This window comes from Pygocentrus nattereri, chromosome 21, assembly GCF_015220715.1.
Source record: "Pygocentrus nattereri isolate fPygNat1 chromosome 21, fPygNat1.pri, whole genome shotgun sequence".
NCBI classification, from domain to species: domain Eukaryota; kingdom Metazoa; phylum Chordata; class Actinopteri; order Characiformes; family Serrasalmidae; genus Pygocentrus; species Pygocentrus nattereri.
The window spans coordinates 4678458-4700193 of record NC_051231.1 but is presented as its reverse complement, the minus strand read 5'-3'; the positions used below and the strand labels follow the sequence as shown (position 1 = coordinate 4700193).

At 42.7% G+C, this 21736-nt stretch overlaps 1 protein-coding gene across 1 annotated transcript; it reads left to right on the top strand.

Annotated features, from left to right (window-relative positions):
- The first annotated feature begins 852 nt into the window (after positions 1-852).
- Positions 853-18779, top strand: p3h1 (prolyl 3-hydroxylase 1). Its single transcript, XM_017714816.2, has 15 exons — positions 853-1397; positions 2922-3074; positions 5275-5464; positions 7207-7338; positions 7512-7651; positions 9469-9558; positions 9650-9702; positions 11931-12052; positions 12143-12288; positions 12655-12750; positions 14616-14766; positions 16112-16229; positions 16321-16396; positions 16680-16820; positions 17948-18779. The coding sequence occupies exons 1-15, from the start codon at positions 894-896 to the stop codon at positions 18539-18541; spliced, it is 2706 nt and encodes a 901-aa protein (XP_017570305.2). The 5' UTR covers positions 853-893; the 3' UTR covers positions 18542-18779.
- The last annotated feature ends 2957 nt before the right edge of the window (positions 18780-21736 follow it).

Genomic DNA, 21736 nt, shown 5'->3' with positions numbered 1-21736 from the left:
ACATCGTAAGAGTTTAACGCCTCTAAAGCTCCCTCACAGAAAGTTACATGAACGTTACGTGAAATGGTTTTGGGTGGTTACTGATGCAAATTCCCTCAAGATTCATTCACACTGATGTGGTGGTGGTGTGTTAGTGTGTGTTGTGCTGGTCTGAGTGGATCAGCAGTGCTGTCTGTACTGCTGGACTGAGAATAGTAATAGACCAGAATAGACCATCAACCAAAACTGTGGGCGGCGTCCTGTGACCACTGATGAAGGACTAGAGGATGACCAACACAAACCGTGCAGCAGCAGATGAGCTGTCGTCTCTGACTTTACATCTACAAGGTGGGCCGGTAAGGTAGGAGTGTCTAATAGAGTGGCCAGTGAGTGGACACAGTGTTTAAAAACTCCAGCAGCACTGCTGTGTCTGATCTACTTCTACCAGCGCAACACACACTAACCCACCACCACCACGTCAGCGTTACTGCAGTGCTGAGAATGATCCACCACCCAAACAGTACCTGTGAGGGTCCATGGGGGTCCTGACCACTGAAGAACAGGGTAAGAAAGTATTAGTGAAACAGATGGACTACAGTCTGTAACTGTAGAACTACAAAGACCCCTATAGAGTAAGTGGAGCTGATAAAATGGACAGTGAGCGGTGGTCTTAATGTTCTGCCTGATTAGTGTATGTCTGTTTTAATACATCTGACCTACTGTGGCCTGACTGCAAAGTTGTGAATCTTTCTGTGATGCTTTACTGCTTAATCTGTTAAAAAGAAAGTTCATTCATCTCTGGAGCTTTTATTCAGTCAAGTCCCTGGGCCTGCAGTAGATGGAGCTCAACAGGACCTAGAAACTAGCTCCACCTCCAGCGCCGAAAGTTTGGCCCCTCCAGGCAGGAGCTGTGGATGTGGTGCCTCCAGTCTGCTCCTGCAGAGCCCTCAGTCTTCAACATGTGGGCCACGGTGTTTCTAGCGACCCTAACTCTGTCCGTTCTGGACTACACCTCAGGTACCGTGCAGGTCAGTGGGGATTTGGAGCCGTACGACTTGCTGTTTGATAATGCAGTGGAAGCCTATTACAAGCAGGACTGGCTGTCGGTCATCCTGCACATGGAGCGGGCTCTGAAGCACAAGAGCATGGTCCGTAAGGTCCGGACCGAGTGCCGGCTTGCCTGCGCCAACCACACCGCCTTCGAGGAAGCCATGCCCGGCGTCGGGGCGCCGATCCCCGGCACCGGCGCGGTGGAAGACTTAGGATTTTTCCAGAAAGTTCTGAAGCGGGCGGAGTGCGTGAGCTCCTGCGAAAGCGAGAAACTGGGACCACCTTCTCTGCACAAAGTTGGCGACGACGTTGAGCTGGAGTTTAAGAAGAGAACTCCTTACAATTACCTGCAAGTGGCTTATTTCAAGGTAAAGTGCTCGAAGTCGAGAGGGAGGCGAGTCATCGCTGGACCCCTCGCTACCATAGAGGCTTAGTTTATCTTCTGGCCAGCTGCTGAGGGACAATGTTATGATTTTGTCACTATTTCACAGCCACTAATTTGCCCGTTTCTGACTCTTTTCGCTAAATCTCTAACGCCGAGCTTCTTTAGCCCCCCCCAGCCCCCCAGACTGAGGTTTAGGTGCCACGTCTTTAGGTCCTTAGGTGGAGCCTAACGTCGACACACGAGACACATCTCTGAACGTTTAATGCTTTAGAAACACACATTCGTTCAATCTTATCCAAACCACTGGCGTATTAAAGTCTAGACGCGATATTAAGACTAGTTTTTATTTCTCTGTTTACATTTTGAGGCCTTTCAGCATTGAACAGGCTGAGCTCTGCCTGCAGGCCTGCACAGAGATCATGACTGTCTTCAGACTCTCTCAGAGAAACAGAGGAGATGTCAGTGAAACATCACTGCTTTCTGAGTTCTTTCTCCTGAAAAGAGGAGATTAACGCCCGCATTTCGCTGTGAGAAGCTCTGGTGATGAATGAGAGAAGCTGGGCTTCTGCGTCTGCCCTGATTGACCGCTGGGAGAGCTGAATGAGAGCAGAGCTATAAGGAAAATATGAGCACTTGTACTTTTCTCATGGAAATGTGGTTCGGCTACGAGTCCATATGTGAATGAACTTAGTCTCTGTGTGTGAGAATATTTTGATCAAATGAGAAGATCCCAGGGTTACTTTACAGGAGCTGGGTTTCCGTAACCTAAGAATAGCTCGGCCGGTTTGCGCCGAAGTCCCTGTAGTTACTGAGTAATAAACCTTAGTGTGTAGTAAGCCTGGGGTTTTAAGGGGTTAAACATGTCTGGGAGAAGTGCGAGAGATTAAGAGGAGATCTCAAAGCCAATGATCTCAAATGTTTTAACGGATATGGCTTTGAAACTTAGCATCATAAGATGTCCAAAAGTTAACGGACACCTTCTCATATCCAGTTTTTCTTCCAAAACCAATGGAATAAACAGGCAGTTTGTCGTTCTTTGCTGCAGCAGTTACCTACTCTTCAGAGAAAACTACGCTAGACGTTGAACATTGCTGTGAGAGTTTGATTGCGTTCACCCACAAGTGCATTACTTAGCTCTTGGTCACAAACACCACTCCACCTCATCCCGAATGTGTTGTATGGTGATCCATCACGCCAGAGAACCTCTTTCAGTTCCTCAGCCCAATCATGAGGAGCTTTTTACCTCTTTAGCTGATATTCTGCATTGGGTAATTGGGTATAGTGACCTTAGGCTTATGTACAGCTGCTCCAAAGCACCTTATTCTATTGCCGGTGGTTTTCTGTGGAGATCATACAAGCTGTGTGTGCCCATTTGAACGCCTGAACATTAACGAGTGAACCTTGAAATAGCTAAATTGACTAATTAGAAGGGTTGTCTGGATGCTTTTGGATATATGGTCTGTATTCTGGTTACATTTGCCTTAGTTTCGTCTTCTTGTGGATGCAGATAAACAAGCTTGACAAGGCTGTGGCTGCGGCAAATACATTCTACGTTGCGAACCCAGATCATTTAGAGATGCGGCAGAACCTGGAGTACTACAGTCTGATGGCTGGTGTGAAGGAGGAAGACTTCAAGGACCTAGAGGCCAGAGCCCACATGGTAAGATGATGAAGCTATCCTACACCCACCCCTCACTGCCACCTATTGGAAGACCCTTTCAGTGTCAGTTATGTTATGGGGGGAATAAACATTCATTTTCAAATCAAGTCAAATTTATTTGTGGCGCGTTTTACAGCTGATGTTGTCACAAAGCAGCTTCACAGATTTCCAGTAAAGATAAAGTTTTAACATGAATGTAAAACCCCCAGGTGAGCAAGCCAGGGGTGACAGTGGCAAGGAGAACCTCCATCAGAGCTGAGGAGGAAACCTTGGGAGGAACCAAGGCTCACAAGGGGGGGACCCGTCCTCCTCTGGTCAGACTACCTACAGAGTTATTATACTACTAATATTAATAGCGGTAGTATTATTAGTAGTAATAGTTAAGAGTCCATAAAAACTTCGGTGTAGGGTGGGCAGCTAGTCCAAGGCAGGTGGTGGTAGCTGGGGCGTGGGCAGCTGGTCTGAAGTGGGTAGCAGGAGAGCTCGACAGTCAGTCGTCCTTTTTCCATAAAGAAGTGAGGAAATGTTTTTCATATAGGTGTAAAAGGTGCATGTGTGTGTTAGGATGAAGGCTACTGACATGAAGGTTATGTAAGAAATTAATGAAAGATTAATCAAATAGTGGATCTTTGTGGCACCAAAGGTTTCTCTGCAAAAAGGAAAAATGGCATGACGTCTTTAAGCCAAGTGACAAAGTGGGGGTAAGTGCACAGTTACACTTTCCACTGAAAGATTACAGTGGAAAGACATTCAAACCTGCAGGAAAATCACTTTGAACCAGCAGCTGTGTGGTTATGTTCTGAAGTGGGGTAACTTGGTTAAAGAAACCCCCCAGTGTAGGACCACCCCCCCTCACTTCTGATCAAATGCTGGGGCCAAATCTAAACACGACTTGTTTACTACGTGGCTTTGGTCTAATTAATTCTGAGCTTTAATCTGGATTACTGCATTCCTGAGACTCATTGCCCCGGAAACATTTGACGTTCAGGTGGACTAATTGAGAGGTGGAGAGCTCCAGTCCAGGAGGGACAGAGTCCTGCACGGTTTGGTGGTTTTCCTACTCAAACACACTTGATTAAACTCAGCATTATAAAAGAAAATATCTTTAGTGCTGTACTTTGATTAATAACCATTTAAAAAAAATCACATTGGTAATTATTATCATTATTATAATTATTTGACATATACAATGAAGAAGAGACCAAATAAACCCACAAATGTGAGAATTTTCTCTGTTAAAAAGTTACGATAACTGCTGTTTTATCTTAGTTTAATATCGTTTCAGTGTATTCTGGTCATTTTCTTCATAACAAGCATTAAAAAATGGCTAATAGCATGATAAAGGCTCAGTAGCTACCAGCTTTCCCGTTCCACCTTAAATAGTCCAGCAGTTTTGTTGCCTGAAGCACCAGAATGTGACGGCTACGCCATTTAAGGTGGAACAGGAAAATTCAAACAAGAATCTGGAGAACATCTGACTTCAGCGTCACATCACTGAAGAATTAGGGGGGGTGATAATAAATAATTGCCCCCCTCTTTGAAGGCGTATGATCCCTAAATGTAACTAAAGCCCAGCAGTGAGGAGCTGAACTTTCCCCTCCTCTGCTGTCCCTGCAGACGGGCAGGGTCGCCTACAGAGCGGCGCTGGTAGCTCTTAATGAAGTGATGCTCTTTTATTAGAGGGTCTCATTTCAGAGGGAAGATCTCAACCACTGCCCTGTAGCTCAGTTCCGAGGGGTAGGGGTAAAAAGAAGAAATGGGATTGGGCCTAAGATGCCATACTGATGCAGGGGCTTCTTACTCCATGAAGGGGGGCATCGTACCCTGATAGTTTGAAAGATTTGACTGCTATTCCAGTTTATTTACCCTAAATCTGTGTAGATTGAAGCAAAATCATCCAGCATGTGTTAAACTCATGCAGCTTGTTTAGCCTCACGGTAAATGAACATTGATTTAAATGAGGAAAGAGGAATTTAAGACACAACAAGCCTGTAGATTTTATCTCTAGAAATATCGCTTCACATCAGGAACTGCATCAAGAGCCCATTGTCCTAAAACGGTTTTCCGTCAAGTGCAGTGCATATTTGGACAAAAGGGAATGTTTTTGGTCTCTATAGGTTAAAGTGGCAGTGCCCGTCCTCCTGTCCTCAGCACGTTAAGCCTCCGTTTATGGTGAAATGTGTTCCTCATGACGTTTCAGGCAGAGTTTCTGGAAGGGAAGAAGCTGTACAGCGCAGATAAGTTTGCCTCAGCCATCGATCACTTTGAGGCAGCTGTGGAGGAGTATTTCACTGCTGATGCGGAGTGCAGGGTGCTGTGTGAGGGAGCCTATGACTATGATGGCTACAACTACATGGAGTACAAAGCTGACCTCTTCCAGTCTATCTCAGGCAAGTGTTTCTTTTTTTTTTGTTTTTTCATTTCTTTAATAACTATGACGTTAAAAAACGTCCGATAGAAACACACATCAGCAAATCCGTCGATGTGTGAATCACTTCTAATCTTAATACACACATAAAAAAAAGAAGGACAAAATAAAAGTCGGCTTCCTGTTTGCCAAGGTAAAAGGTGGAACAGGAAAATTCAAACAAGAAGGTGGCAAATAAGAAGCTGACCTCGGGTTTGTACAAGAAGGTTAATCTAACATTAATCTACTGTGAAAATACCCAATGCAGCATCTAGATACATTATATTTCCAAAAGTATTCGCTTGTCTGCCTTCACACTCATATGAACTTGAGGGACATCCCATTCTTAATCCATAGGGTTTAATATGATGTCGGCCCACCCTTTGCAGCTATAACAGCTTCAAGTCTTCTGGGAAGGCTTTCCACAAGGGTTAGGAGTGTGTTTATGGGAATTTTTGACCGTTCTTCCAGAAGCACATTTGTGAGGTCAGACACTGATGTTGGTCGAGAAGGCCTGGCTCACAGTCTCCGCTCTAATTCATCCCAAAGGTGTTCTATGGGGTTGAGGTCAGGACTCTGTGCAGGCCAGTCAAGTTCTTCCACACCAAACTGGCTCATCCGTGTCTTTATGGACCTGCTTTGTGCACTGGTGCGCAGTCATGTTGGAACAGGAAGGGGCCGTCCCCAAACTGTTCCCACAAAGTTGGGAGCGTGAAATTGTCCAAAATCTCTCGGTGCTGAAGCTTTGAGTTCCTTTCACTGGAACTAAGGAGCCGAGCCCAACTCCTGAAAAACAACCCCACACCATAATCCCCCCTCCACCAAACTTTACACTCGGCACAGTGTAGTCAGACAAGTACCGTCTCCTGGCAACTGCCAAACCCAGACTCTTCCATCAGATTGCCAGATGGAGAAGCGTGATTGGTCACTCCAGAGAAAACGTCTCCACTGCTTTAGAGTCCAGTGGCGGCGCTTTACACCACTGCATCCCACGCTTTGCATTGCACTTGGTGATGTAAGGCTTGGATGCAGCTGCTCGGCCATGGAAACCCATTCCATGAAGCTCTCTACGCCATTCTTGAGCTGGTCTGAAGGCCACATGAAGTTTGGAGGTCTGTAGTGATTGACTCTGCAGAAAGTTGGTGACCTCTGCGCACTATGCCCCTCAGCATCCGCTGACCCCACTCTGTCATTTTACGTGGCCAACCACTTCGTGGCAGAGTTGCTGTCGTTCCCAATCGCTTCCACTTTGTTATAATCCCACTGACAGTGTACTGTGGAATATCTAGTAGTGAGGAAATTTCACGACTTGGCTTGCTGCACAGGTGGCGTCCGATCACGGTACCACGCTGGAATTCACTGAGCTCCTGAGAGCGACCCATTCTTTCACTAATGTCTGTAGAAGCAGTCTGCAGGCCTAGGGGCTCGGCTTTATACACCTGTGGCCATGGAAGTGATTAGAACACCTGAACTCAATGATGTGGATGGGCGAGTGAAGACTTTTGGCAATATAGTGTATGTATATCACTTCCAAGCTGCCCCTCTGAACTTGTCCAGGCCCCCTTCTAAATAAGTGAAATTCTGGCTAAGCCATAACGAGAGATAATTCAAATACAGTTATAGCATGCTTTCGTTACTGCAACTTCTAGGGGTTCATATTTTTGTGGGTTTTTTTTTTCATATGTCTGATTCAGCTTGTTGATGTGCTTTAATGTTTCACTACAGATCACTACTTACACATTCTGAACTGCAAGCAAAACTGCGCCGTAGAACTGGCCTCCGTTGTTGGAAGAGATAAGCCGATTGAAGACTTTCTTCCTTCACATTTCAACTACCTCCAGTTTTCCTATTATAACAGTATGTTACTCCCTTCATTGTTCATATTGAACCAATTTGATTCTTCTTTATGTGCATCAATGCAGTAAAACTGATGCGTGCACTGGAGCTAACGCACTGTTTTCTGTGTACTGAACAATGTAGTCTAAGCTCACTCTCTCCGCACTGCCACTCTCCCTGTGTCTCTCTCCCAGGTGAGCAATATGAGAAGGCCATTGAGAGTGCTAAAACGTACCTTCTGTTCCATCCTGAGGATGAGGTCATGAAGCAGAACTTGGCTTACTACTCAGTTGTGCTCGGCGAGGACAAGGCTGCAGACATCTCGGCCAGAGAGGTGCTGACCAAACTGCCTCACAGTCAGCCTTTTGTTAACTGGAGCTGCAGGACTTCGACCGCTTAGTCCAGATTTAATTTCTACTGATGTTTGGCCTCTCACTGTAATGCCAACCTTAACCTCAACCCAACACCGTCACCAAAATAGAATCCAGACCTTTTATTTAACCCTTATGTGGTTGTTATATGCACTGTATAACCTATACATGCACTTCATAAACCGATAACTGCAGAAAATCAGATTTTGTCAGTAATTTGATCACCACACTATTATATGCTATTGAGTCAGGCAGTAATCAGATTTCTGCTTTGCAACCAGCCAATAAACACACAGAAGAAGACGTGACGTAAACATAACGTAAAACTCAAAATTCATGCCGTGTTTTTTTTTTAAACATTGCACAGCTTTACCTGAAAATATGAACTTACATCATCTAGAAGAAGAAGAAGAATACTTAATATTTCATTTTGTGTTTGGTTTCAGTGTCGCTCCGAAAGTGTTTCGCTGCATCTCACGACATCTATGTCTGTTCTCACGCAAGCGCAGACTGGGAAATCTGAAAGAAATCAGAGTAAGAGTTCACATGCACTGAGAAATCTGATTACTGAGCTAAAATCCAGCTTTACTGGATTTCTTAATCGGATTTCTAGATCGGAGTATGACGTTTACATGACCATTTGAAAACCGGATTACTGTAGAAATCTGATGATGATCGAATTATTGAGTGCATGTAAACACACTAAGTGGTTTTTTAAATCAATACAGTCATAACAATTTATGTAAACATACCACATGTTTAAAATATCAGAAGTGTCCAGTGTTGGGTTCTACTTTAGCAGCTGTAGCCAGTCAGCAGCCTGTCCATGTTGTCCACCCACCCTCACACACACACACACACACTAACAGCAGGCCATGTAGGAGGAGAACAGAGTGAAGGACACAGCATCCCCACACTTTCACTCCCCGTGGGTTCAGCCCAACACCACATGTCTAATATAAATGTGTGGGGGGTGAACAGATTGAAGACACTGAAAATGGGTTATTTTATATGATTTTTTCCAGAAAATGAGCAAAACCCAAGAATCTGAGGTTAAAATAATAATAAATCACATCATTTTTTCTTTTGGTAAACACTAAATGGGTCCCACAGACCTGAACACCACACAAGGGTTAATAAGATTTTCACCACTCAAATCATATCTTGGCAAGTGAAATCATCTTAAATGAGTTTGAATGTTTTTCCAAACATAATTCAGTTATTGCAACGTGTGAAATGCTTTTATTTGGGGACTCTTGCCACAAAACACCCTACATGTACCTGCCTGCTATAAATGAAGTTGAAAAATAAATTTTATGCCAAAACTGTATCTCAGATCTATCATAAAACAGTGTCTCAGACATCAGGCAGCATATCTATAGCCATTACATGTAATAGGTTTCTGTGAGAAAGCTTTTAGAGACATTAAACACTCAGTAATTCTGGTTCCTGTCACCACCGCTGTGAGCAATACTGAAGCTGTGCGTTTCTCTAGAACGGAGCATTTCTCATCAGAACCCCTCTGAAAATCTGAGCATGTGTAGATGAGCTGTAGAGGACCATTAAAATAAGATGTGGCCTAAATTTCAGTCATTCGACGAGTGCCAGTGCAAGGTGTATGTGGGACGTTTCTAAAACTGAGCGTGAGTACATTCAAACATTCATGAGAAAAGTGAGTATGAATGAATAAGAAATTAAACGCCTCCAGAAAATGTACGACGTTCCACAGGCGCAGCGGGGTCGGCGCCGTTTCATGACTATGATTATTTTCTGTCCGCAGGTCGTTCAGCAGTACATCAAGAAGTCTCTGCTGGAGAAAGAGCTTCTGTACTTCGGCTATGAAATTTTTGGAGTAACTTTTGTCGATCCAGTAAGTCCCATAAGCGAAGTTTTACATAATGTTCCAGTTTCTGTGTCTGCTCTGCCAGAAATAATCGGGCTTGCCTGATTCGCTTTTTCAGGACACATGGACCCCTGAAGATGTCATGCCTAAGAAGCTGAGGGACAAGCAAAAGTAAGAAATATTATGCATTGTTCTTGCAGGCATTATTCTTGGTTTGATTAATTCATTTAATAAAATAATAATGTAAACTGATTTGAGTATATTTTACACTAAACTGTCGTAACAGCGGGTTTTACCTAAATAATGATGTGAAACTTTACTGACTGCACCATCACTGATTTACTAAACTGTTATACTATTACATTGTTGCTTTATTTATGCTGGCATCTGCTTTCTGTTACAGCCTTTTATAAACTGCATGTAGATAAGAGTTCGAAATGATAAAACCCCCAAACAGCTAGGATGCACACGGTGAAATTAAAATGGGAAGGTTTTACGAGGTTGACTGTTTTCGCTACTACCATCCCCATCAAGCCGCCGAAGAGCCCCAGAAAATGATCAACAGCGAGTGGTGGAGGCGTCCGAATTCCCTAAAACAGTGACAGCTCGTTTCTAATTATGCGCGCAGCAGGTTCATGTTCGATATAACCTGAGTCCTGATATCTTAGACGCAGGTTTCATTCAGTTTGACATCGAGGTCACAGACTGCATCACCGGTCATCCAGGGTTTCTTGCAATGGCTGTGACGTGCGGATAGAATAGCAGACGCTCGCGGGTGAGACGTCATGTGGTTTAATATCAAAAACAACCAGGAAAATCCAAAGAGGGACAAAACACAGATCGTAGTCAAAGTTCAGTCCAAGCTCATAACACAAAACAGTCCAGGCAGGCAAAAGTGCTCTAGGGCGAAACAGGAATCGAGAACGGGTCAAACTTGGCGAAAGGTCTAGACACGGAAAACACGATGGGGGGGGTTGGCGCTTAGTAATTGCATCTAACAATACTTCTGAAAGATACTAACAGAAGTCCCAGCTTATATAGGCTGGGACTGAAGTCTGTCAGGTGAAAGTGATCAATACTCAGGCGACTGTGATCGCTGACAGGTGTGGGGGAAACCGCGTGATCTGTCTCGGACTCCTGGGTATTGAAGTCTTTTACTAAGATGTAGTCCGGGTGCGCGTGGTCCGTCACGTGATCTCCCCAAAAACTGTGGGAGATGAAGTCCGACTCCTCCATCGACTGCGTGACAATGGCTGTAAATCCTTACGTTCTGCAAGCTGTTCATGGCACGTACCGGTGTTGCATCTAAGTCAGTTCCCCCTCAAATTATCCTCATAAATTTGACCGTGGGGCCTGACTCACTGAAGGGAAATCAAAGTCAAGGAGCACTGGAACTACGAAGAGCGGGAAAACATTCAAGAAAGGCTGTACGGACGAAAGGTTGACACGGTCAGTAACACTGACCATTTAACGTTAACCTTTCCTGAACCGTTTCGCTTTCTGTAGTTCCAGTTCTGCTTACGGTTGATTTCTGTTCAGTGAGTCATGCCCGAGAGTTTGAGTTGTGAAGGGAAACATGAATCGGATGCAGTACCAGCAGCTTTATGGAGAACCACAAGAATCCTCACTTAATCAGTCCAACATCTTCATTACAAACTCAGCCCAGTTGAACTGGGTTATTTACAGACTGCTGGCATATTGAGCCTTGTGAGGTGGTGCTGGGGGTATTTAGCTCAGCACCTGAGTGGTCCTCTCCTCACTCTCGACTCCTAAGCTTTCATATTTATGAGTGCGGTGCGAGTAGGGCGTCATCAGGGGTTGGTAATGTATTTGATTTGCATACTGCCATCCGCGCCTACAGCAGAGTTGAACCAGAGCGGCGCTGCAGACGAGGAAATGACCACGACGAAAATGATATTTTTACAGTTTGAAAAGATGCGTTCACACTTTAAGCAAGGCTGGTGTATATTATTATTACAGAGCAGTGCATTTCAGATGTTGATGGAAAAAAAAAAGCTCTTAGGGTGGAGTTACTCTTTAAAATAATTGGTTGTGATAAAATAATTGCGTACATTATGACCTAGTCGTTATTTTGACTTACTAAGTCAAATTCCTGGGAAAATAAGTCATTATTTTTTTTAACAAAAAGTCCATAAGCAGTGGTTATATGGCTATGGCCCGATGTCAATTATGAAGTTATGACCATGTTCGTTTGCATCTTTAGAGCTCCCTGAATCGGCCAACCCCACCAACACAACGTGCCTTGATGATTAGCACCTCTTTTAGTAAATCTGCCAGTTAATTTCAAGAAACTTAAGCCAGATCTCCATTTTCATAAACATTTATAAATGTCAGAAGTCATCAGGAGCTCAGACTGTATCTCTTTGTATTATGTGCAGGGCAGATAGAGAGAGAGCCGCCCGGATTACAGAGGAGATTGGGAATCTGATGAAGGAGATTGAGACACTAGTCGAAGAGAAGAGCAAGGAATCTTCAGACATTGGCATGATAATTAAAGATGGTGAGCAGCCTGAAAACAGCGTTAATGAACTGTATCTGATCTCAAATGTACATTTTTGAAAATGCTTGACATGCATTATATTTTGTTTAGGACCTAATAAAGCATCATCGGACAAAGGGGTGTTTGATGACGTCACAGTTACCATGACATCTGCGGCTCTGAACGGCTCGCAGAGAGTGCTGCTGGACGGAGTCATCACAGATGATGAATGTCGAGAGCTACTCCGACTTTCCAGTGTAGGTGTTTAGTCTCCCAACAAACATAGTGTTAATAGGTCAGTGACAAGTGAAGCTTCCAAAATGATTATTTTATATGTTCTAAATAAAATAAATATAAAAATAAAGGTAAAAATGATTATTTAGGATATGGATATAGATGTGACATGCATTTCTGTTATTTCTGACTACTGAAAACAAGTATAAACTGTCGTAGTACATATAAATCACGGTTTATTTGTAGAACTCAAAAGTTATATGTTAAAAACCAATGAGGTGCCAATGCTGGAATATCAGTATAGATGATATATAAAGCTGTTACAAAACATGTACCTGTGCTAGATGTTTTTGGACAGTAGTCATATGTGCTTGAAAACTTTCCTATAGGCAGCTGCACAGAAAGGAGACGGCTACAGAGGCCAGCAGAATCCTCACTCACCAAGCGAGATGTTCCAGGGGGTCACTGTTCTCAAGGCTCTGCAGGTAAGGTGCCTCGGGATACCTCAGATTATCTACCTCGGAATACTTGTTCGATGGACCGAATAGCGTCGCATTTACGCATCTGATGACTATGTTTAAAGGAGTGGTGCAGCAAAAAAACCACATTGACACAGTTCTCCACTTACCAGATGTGGAATGAATCAGCCAAGACTTGCTTGGTGTCCAGATTTTGTCTCTTTGGCTTTCTTCACACAGCAGGTAAAAGTGGCCTAAACCTGATCTTTTTCTCCATGTGTGACACAGATGTGTGTCTGTTTGTCAGTGTGAACAGATAAACGCTCAGAATCTGACATCTTCAATTCCGATTTGAGACGCTTTCATATGTGCTACTGAAATCCGGTCCGTATCCAACCTGCGGCAGTGCGACTCAGTCTGAACAGCCAGATTGGAATTCACGGCTTTTACATCAGTCCAACCCCACATTCGGCACAATTTCATGCTTCCGAGACCTCTGAGGCTGATGTTTCTGTACAAAAGTGAGAAGAGACTCATCCAAACTCTCCATGTTTGAAGAGATTCCGAAATAAATGGGCGAACGAAGCTGCAGGACAGTGAGGCTGCAGTGTCAAAGAACAGTTTAAAGTCTGAAAGAAAGGTTTCTTGGCTTCGTGATGGTTCCTGTGATGCTGGTGAAGATGGAGCTGAACCTCCGGGAGTGACCGGCGTTTGTTGGCAGTTGTGATTGTTTACCTCTGGATGAGCGTGACACTCTGTTCTTTTGCCCATGAGGGTCAGTTTAGGAGCTGATCTGTTCAGATGTCACATACAGGTCACGTTTTTTTTTAAATGTGAACAGCCGAACAAAAAACATCGGATTTGGTGAGAAGATCAGATTTGCGGCACTTTTGCCTGCTGTATATATACAAAGCCTTTAGTTTAGTGTCAGAGTGATGAGTCTGATCTTGTTAATAAACATCAACTCATCAACTCAAACCACATCCAGGTTATTGCTAAGGTTGTATAGACTTGTCGTTGCGATTTAGGACACTGCATAACTTACTTTGAACTATAAAGATGAACTTCACCATGTAGCTGAAATCTGTGGGCAGCCATTTCAGACGGGTGTGAATATTATATTGATGCTACAGAATATGCATCCTAAACCACAAGTTTGTGCAACCTCAGTGAAGAGCTGGATGTGGATTGAGCAGGTTGAGAGAGGTTTTAGGGACGTATTTACAGAAACGTTTTAGGACAGTATAGACTTTAGTTGCAAAGTTAACCTCAAACCTCCACCACTAACCTGAACAATCACAGTCAGGGTCCGGATGCAAGTCCTAAGAATGAAAATCTTAACTTCATATCTTAGGAAATTGTCATTCTTTAAATAACTTGATAAGAATTAAGAATATTAAGAAATGATTTTTTTAATAAAATTGTCTCTCACTCCACAATTATCATCTTTTTCTATAAGGATTTTTTTCCTGTTGGCTGTTTCTTCCATTATCACCTCTAGCTCTTGGTTGCTACATTTTTTAAATGTTTTAAAATATTTCTCACATCATTTATGGTATGTGATAAAATGCAACGTAGCCTACATAAGTAAACAATGAAGATTTTTAAAAGAAATTCTTAAGACAATAAGAATATCTTAAGAGAATTTTTGAGAACTTGGACAAGAATTGCACTGAGGACATTTCTTAAGAACCTTCTCAAGTTCTTTCTTAGGAAAGCTTTCGTGAATCCGGCCCCTGGACACCAAACATTTGGGCTAAGTGGAAAATGAGCCAGTTCTGTTCCACTAGGTATCATATTCAGTACCATTCGTCTTGGTGACATTGGTGTCAGAATATGTTAAAGGTGGTCATTTTCCAAACTTAATAAAAGTCCACTATTGTTTCTCCCAGCTTGGTCAGGAGGGAGTGTTCCCCTTGAAGAGTGCTCGTCTGTTTTTTGACCTGAGTGAGAAGGTGCAGAAAGTAGTGGAGTCCTACTTCAGCCTGGAGTCTCCTCTCTACTTCTCCTACTCCCATCTGGTCTGCCGCTCAGCCATTGAGGGTAAGATGAATTCATCAAGCGCTGGGCCTGAATTGTGTGGCGCAAAGCTTTTTAGTGAGCCGAGTTTAAAGCACAGCCAAGTTTATGTACATTTAAAAGTCTAAAAAATACCAACTGGTCATGTTTACCGTGGAGCAGCTCCACGTTTGCGGACAGTGAGCTCCGTTCGGTTCAGCAGCAGCTGAAAAGTTAAGTAGCGTGTGATCTCTAATCGTTTACAGTGTGATCTCCAATATTTCAGTCACCCAAAATAATCTGAAAAATCCAGTCAGACAGTGTGAGACGCCCAGTCTGTTGTAATCTGTTAAGTGTAGTGAACTCAAGGCTTTAGTGAAATAAAGATGATGATTGGGCCTACAGACTTGCAGATTGTAGGCTACAGTCAAATTCAACTAACCTAACACTACGTTTTTTAATGACAAATGCAGGGAAATAATTTAGTCTATAGAGATTAATAATCCAGATGCATTTAGAATCCCTTTCAAATCGTGTTTTGGAAAAGTTGAAATGAAATTGAATTGCAAAGTGCCTACAGCTGAGGCTAATAGGCGGATCGCGGACCTGGGGCCTGAGGACCTGGACCTATAACTGGTAAACTATGGAGAATTATTTAATTTCGACAGGGTGGTCTTATTTTAATCAGCGTAACTTTTCTAGCCTTGGCGGTAACTTTAGCAGCCTGGGAGACGCAGACCAATCACATGCGCTGTAAATATCACACATGACGCTACTCAGCCAATCAGATCTGTGCATTACGATGAGCCCTGAGACTCGAGTGAGTGACGTCACACAGGGGAGGGACGAGGCGAGAAACAGCAGTCAGAGAAGAAAGTGAGTCAGATTATTTCACATAGTGGGTCTAAAAAGAGAAAACTGACAGTAAATGTTGTTGAAATGTCACTGAATTGTACTTTATTTGATTTGATATTCAGTTGTTGACTGTATAAGATGTTGATATTCCTACTAGGCTACTTCAGTAAACAGTATATGGCACTGAATCGTAATATAAGTCAGACATTATGATGTTCCGGACCTTCTTTTCAGGAAATTTTCTTTTGGACCTTATTGAATTTTAATTAAAGACCCCTGGCCTAGTTATTTACACCTCTGCTGCTTAATATGGATGGATATTGTTAGCATTTTACCAATACTGCTGCTGTTATCAGTGCTGCTATTCAATCGTACTACTTCTTTATTATTAATTTGAAAAAAAAAAACAAAACAAAAAGAAAAATTGCTTTATTATTTTATATAACAGTCCTCTTTCTGCAGCAGCAATAGCTGAAAAGTCAGTTTTATATCGTTCGTCCATTTTATATGAAAGTTTTTCTCTCTTCGTGTCCAGAGAAGCAAGACGAGCGAGAGGACATGAGTCACCCTGTACATGCTGACAACTGCCTGCTTATCTCAGAACATAACGAGTGCATCAAAGAGCCGCCAGCATACACACACCGGGACTACAGGTGGGCCAGCGCAGTGATTTGAGAAGCCACTTCACATCATCACTCATGTAATAATAGATAATGATACATGCGACTTTATTGTTGTTTTCAGTGCCATTCTCTATCTCAATGATGACTTTGAAGGAGGGGATTTCATCTTCACAGAGCTGGATGCCAAAACAGTCACAGTAAGATTTTTTCTTCCACTTTCAGAGTTGGAAAAAAACTCTGTGGGGCACTGTTGGTTTGAAATTATTATTATTATTTTTTTAATTCCTGGACACAGATTAAGCCTTGGTCTAATGGAGTACATTGCAGTGCCAATGGTGATTCACCACCTGAAATACTTTTGCATCTAGACTTGCTATGTTATTTACCTGGCTTCCGCAAAGCCCCCTTTTCTGCAGATATATTAGATAAAGTAAATTTTGTGTGCCAAATGTTGAATGTATGTGTTCTGTCCTCTCAAAGGCTGTGGTGAAGCCTCAGTGTGGTAGAGTTGTGGCCTTTGGTGCTGGTAAGGAAAATCCCCATGGTGTAAGGGCAGTGACCAAGGGGCAGCGATGTGCCATAGCCCTCTGGTTCACTCTGGATCCTAAACATAACGAGAAGGCAAGTCTCCCTTTTTATCAGAATTCTGTATTAGTTCAGTAGCACAAATCTTAAAAAGGTGATTTGGTAAAAGAACTCATTTTCCTCTTCACCCAGGAAGACGCGCATGTTGCATAGCTAAAAACTTTGTCTGAATTTTTACTGTACTTTTGCCCTTTTTTGTAAAGAGCCCATATCAACCTACATAAACCCAAAGTTTCCTCAGTTTGACGTAGTATGTAAACATGGTTTCAAAACAGATCAGTCTTTAATCTGTACAGCCCCTGTATGGAAACTAATCTGCAAAAACAGCCCTTTTTAAATGCATTGTTTTTGTGATGTCATGACACATCTGCTCCGCCTATAGCAGTTTAGCTCCGCCCACTCACATTAGCTTATAAGGAGTGTTTCAGCGGAGCTGCTTTTTGTGTAGAGCAGATTCAGAACAGAGGTCATTTACATATCAGTCTTAAAGGGATAGTAACAAAAACAGCCTGTTTAATCAAGGGATAACGTGAGGTCAAAGGCTACATTGAAGGTTGAAGTGGCACAGATCCGTTTTTTTGCCCTAATGTGACTCAGATCTGGTGTTTTCAGGGCTGTGTGGGCACAAATCTGATCTTTTCAAATCCAACCTGAGTCACTTTCATGTGTGGTCCTAGATCGGATACGTATCCGATTCGTGGTCATGTGACCTTAATGTGACGCTCAGATCGTTACTCTGGCAGCAGCGCCGAACAGCCGTTAAAGCCTGTAAACGGTGGAAAAGCAGCTCATCTCACCTTTTTCTCCTCCGTCTGGCTCTAATAATGAAGCTGAGAGCTGATCAGAGTTAATGATCTTCTCAGCGAAGCTCGTTCTGCTCGTTAGTTTGTGTTGATGATGCAGTGATTCAGTTACGTGATGTCACTGAGTAGGAGGGTCAGTTCAGGAGCCGGTTCATCACATTAATGATGGATTTGAATCAGTTACCTAAAAGAGCGTGAACCAAGCAAAATATTGGATTTGAGCAACAAGGCTTGCAATGTGAGCGTAGCCAAAAAGTGGTCATGTGAAGATTAATTCGGATTATTTTTTAATCAGCTCAATTTATATGTATTAATATTATCTGCATCTGTTAAAGTCTCTTGTGCTTTTTTGCTCTTCAGGAGCGAATTCAGGCCGAGGAGCTCCTAAAAATGCTCTACAGCCCAGTGAATGAAGATTTCCAGCAAACAGAGAAGGACAGCCATGCTGACACAAACTCAGAACCACAAGGCACAGAGCCTAGCAGAACAGCAAAGCAGGACGAGGCCGAGAAACCAAAAGAAGAGACAAGGACAAGTGCTGAGGAACAGACTGACAGCAAAGATGTCAAAAACGAAGCCCAGGCAAAGGCCAAGGCTGCAGATAAACCCGGCAAAACAGCAACTCAAACGAAAGTAAAACCAGCAGGGAAAACAAAAGAGACAGGCAAAGCAAAGGCCAAGACAGCAGACAAAGCAAAGGCCAAGACAGCAGACAAAGCAAAGGACAAGACAGCAGACAAAGCAAAGGCCAAGACAGCAGACAAAGCAAAGGACAAGACAGCAGACAAAACAAAGACCAAAAAGGCAGACAAAAAGGAGAAGTCAGTTGATAAGAAAGTAAAAGTAGTGTCAAAAAAGACTGTGGATGGCTCAGAAAGCAAAAAACCCAAAGCAAAAAGCTCAGCTAATAAAGACTCAAAATCAGACTCACAGAAAAATAAAGAGGAATTGTGAGCTTTGCTTTTAGTGTTTTTTAAAAGGCCCGTTTTATACATTTCAGTTTTTTTTATTATATTTTTGCTTTGTGATGGGACTTTTTTTGTGTTTTCTTTTTTTTTCATACCACAGAAAGATCAAATTGAAGCAATACTGGTGACTTAAGTACATTTTTACAACATAAATCACTTGAAGTCTCAGGATCGTTCTCATGACCCGTCACAGTTAGAATAAAATTGACATAATTGGAGTTTAACAGTGGCTCATGTGTTTTATTTGGCATAATTGTGGCAGATACTCATCTGAACATGGTGTGTTTTGCTGTAACTTGACGCAGCTTCTCAAACTGCTGAATTGAATAAGCCTGCATTAACTTCATGTTGCACTAGGTGGCAGAGTTGAATTGGTATTGTGCTCCGTATGCAGTACAGTGTTTTCTGTTGACAACTTCAGTAGCAGTTGTTGAAGTTTTGTTTAGTGTTCATATAGAATTCAACATTATACGTAATTATTAATTAATCACTAATTATGTATAATTCTTTGCATTTGTTGTTAGTCCCCTTTTGCCTTGTCGTTTAATTGTCAGGACCCCTACAGGACCACCACAGAGCACGTGGTGGTGTGTTAGTGTGTTGCGCTGGTCTGAGTGGATCAGACACAGCAGTGCTGCTGGAGTCTGTGTATTCTATATATATTCTAACTGTTGGAACAAAATCTGGCAAAGACAAAACATTTCCTTGTAATAATTTGCAAGTGACAGCAACAGTGCATATGAACAAATGGCATCCTGGCCAATTTACATTTTTTCTTTTTTTTTAAGTGAAATATGAAAAAATATTTCCAGATTTTTATATTTAATAAACTTCCAAAAATAGAAAAAAAAATACAATAGTTATTGTAGCATATGGAAAAGTTTGGATGTGCAACCCTTCCACTTCCACGTCTTAAATGACTCATTAGGACTGGGAAGACGGGTCGAGAACTGTCATTAGTAATTGTCAGCTGATGGCAATTCTTCAACCTTTTCTCTGAATATTTACACCTTTTGCTAACACTTAGTCACCATGGGCTCCTCTAAGCAGCTGGCTAAGGATCTGAAAATGAAGTTAATGATAACCTACAGGGGAAACAGGAGAAGGCTATAAAATGATGTCAGAGTGGTGTCAGCTCAAAATTTCCATTGTCATTGAGAATCTAATCTGGTTTTTGTTGCCCTAATGTGGCTCAGATCTGATGTTTTTAGGGCTGTGTGGGCAAAAATCCGATCTTTTCAAATCCGACCTGAGCAACTTTCATATGTGGTTCTAGATCGGATACGTATCCGATTCGTGGCCACGCGACCTTATTGTGACACTCAGAATTCAGATAGAATTGCTCGTATGCTGGCCATAAATGCAAAGCAAAACCCTCACATGACAGCAATGGACCAGGAGAAAGGTTTGGCTGATCACAAGACTGGTAGTGCACTATGATGATCTGCCCGGAAAAGTCATCAAAAAGAAACCTTACCTCCAATCTGATCATAAATGTTAATATACACTATATTTTTCCAGAAGTATTCACTCACTCATTCACATCAGTGAATTCAGGTGTTCCAATCACTTCCATGGCCACAGGTGTATAAAGCCGAGCCCCTAGGCCTGCAGACGGCTTCTACAGACATTAGTGAAAGAATGGGTCGCTCTCAGGAGCTCAGTGAATTCCAGCGTGGTACCGTGATCGGACGCCACCTGTGCAGCAAGTCCAGTCGTGAAATTTCCTCACTACTAAATATTCCACAGTCAACTGTCAGTGGGATTATAACAAAGTGGAAGCGATTGGGAACGACAGCAACTCCGCCACGAAGTGGTCGGCCACGTAAAATGACATCCAAGCCTTACATCACCAAACGCAATGCAAAGCGTGGAATGCAGTGGTGTAAAGCGCCGCCACTGGACTCTAGAGCAGTGGAGACGTGTTCTCTGGAGTGACCAATCACACTTCTCTGTCTGGCAATCTGATGGACCAGTCTGAGTTTGGCGGTTGCCAGGAGACGGTACTTGTCTGACTGCATTGTGCCGAGTGTAAAGTTTGGTGGAGGGGGGATCATGGTGTGGGGTTGTTTTTCAGGAGTTGGGCTCGGCCGCTTAGTTCCAGTGATCGGAACTCTTAAAGCTTCAGCTCCAAGAGATTTTAGACAATTTCATGCTCCCAACTTTGTGGGAACAGTTTGGGGACGGCCCAAATGAGCGAGTTTGGTGTGGAAGAACTTGACTGGTCAAGTCCTGACCTCAACCCGATAGAACATGTTTGGGATGAATTAGAGTGGAGATTGTGAGCCAGGCCTTCTCATCCAACGTCAATGTCTGACCTCACAAATGTGCTTCTGGAAGAATGGTCAGAAATTCCCATAAACACACTCCTAACCCTTGTGAAAAGCCTTCCCAGAAGAGCTGAAGCTGTTATAGCTGCAAAGGGTGGGCTGTCATCATATTAAACCCTATGGATTAAGAATTGGATGCCACTCAAGTTCATGTGTGTGGGAAGGCAGACAAGCGAATACTTTTGGCAACATAGTGTATGAAATATACCATCAACAACATCCAGATATGGAGAAGCATTTTGGAAACAGCATTTGATGAAATGAACACCTTGCCAACTGTCAAACCTGGGGGTGGATCTGTTATGCTTGGCAACAAAACATTTTGTATGGGAAGACAGAAGGATAGATTCTATTAAACAGCAGCAAAAGTCTGGAACCAAATGTGACACAGAGGCTGACTTCTAAAGCCAGACAATGATCCAAAACATTCCTACAAATCCATCATGAACTACTTCGAGAAATGCAAGCTGAAGCTTGAAGGTTGTGAGACTAACAAATGCTTATTAAATACTAAATTGTTGCTAAATATCACTGTAGTGGAAAACTACTGCCTGTACTAAACACCACATCCACCCAAAATCATTCTCAGCAAATGCTTGCCAAATGTAATCAGCTCTACCAGCTCTATTTATTCCCTAAATGCACCTTTCCCAAAGTAGCATGTCTGTTCCCTAAATGCACTTTTCTAAGTATAACAAATCCGTAGCAAATAGAATGAAATAGAACAACCAAGCTCCGGTGTAAACTGAGTTTTTTGTCTTAATACCATCAGAAACAAACCGTTAAAAATGTCACACATTCTGAAATGAACTGCAGGGTTTCCACACTGTGTCATTGTGGGTGAAGCCTGC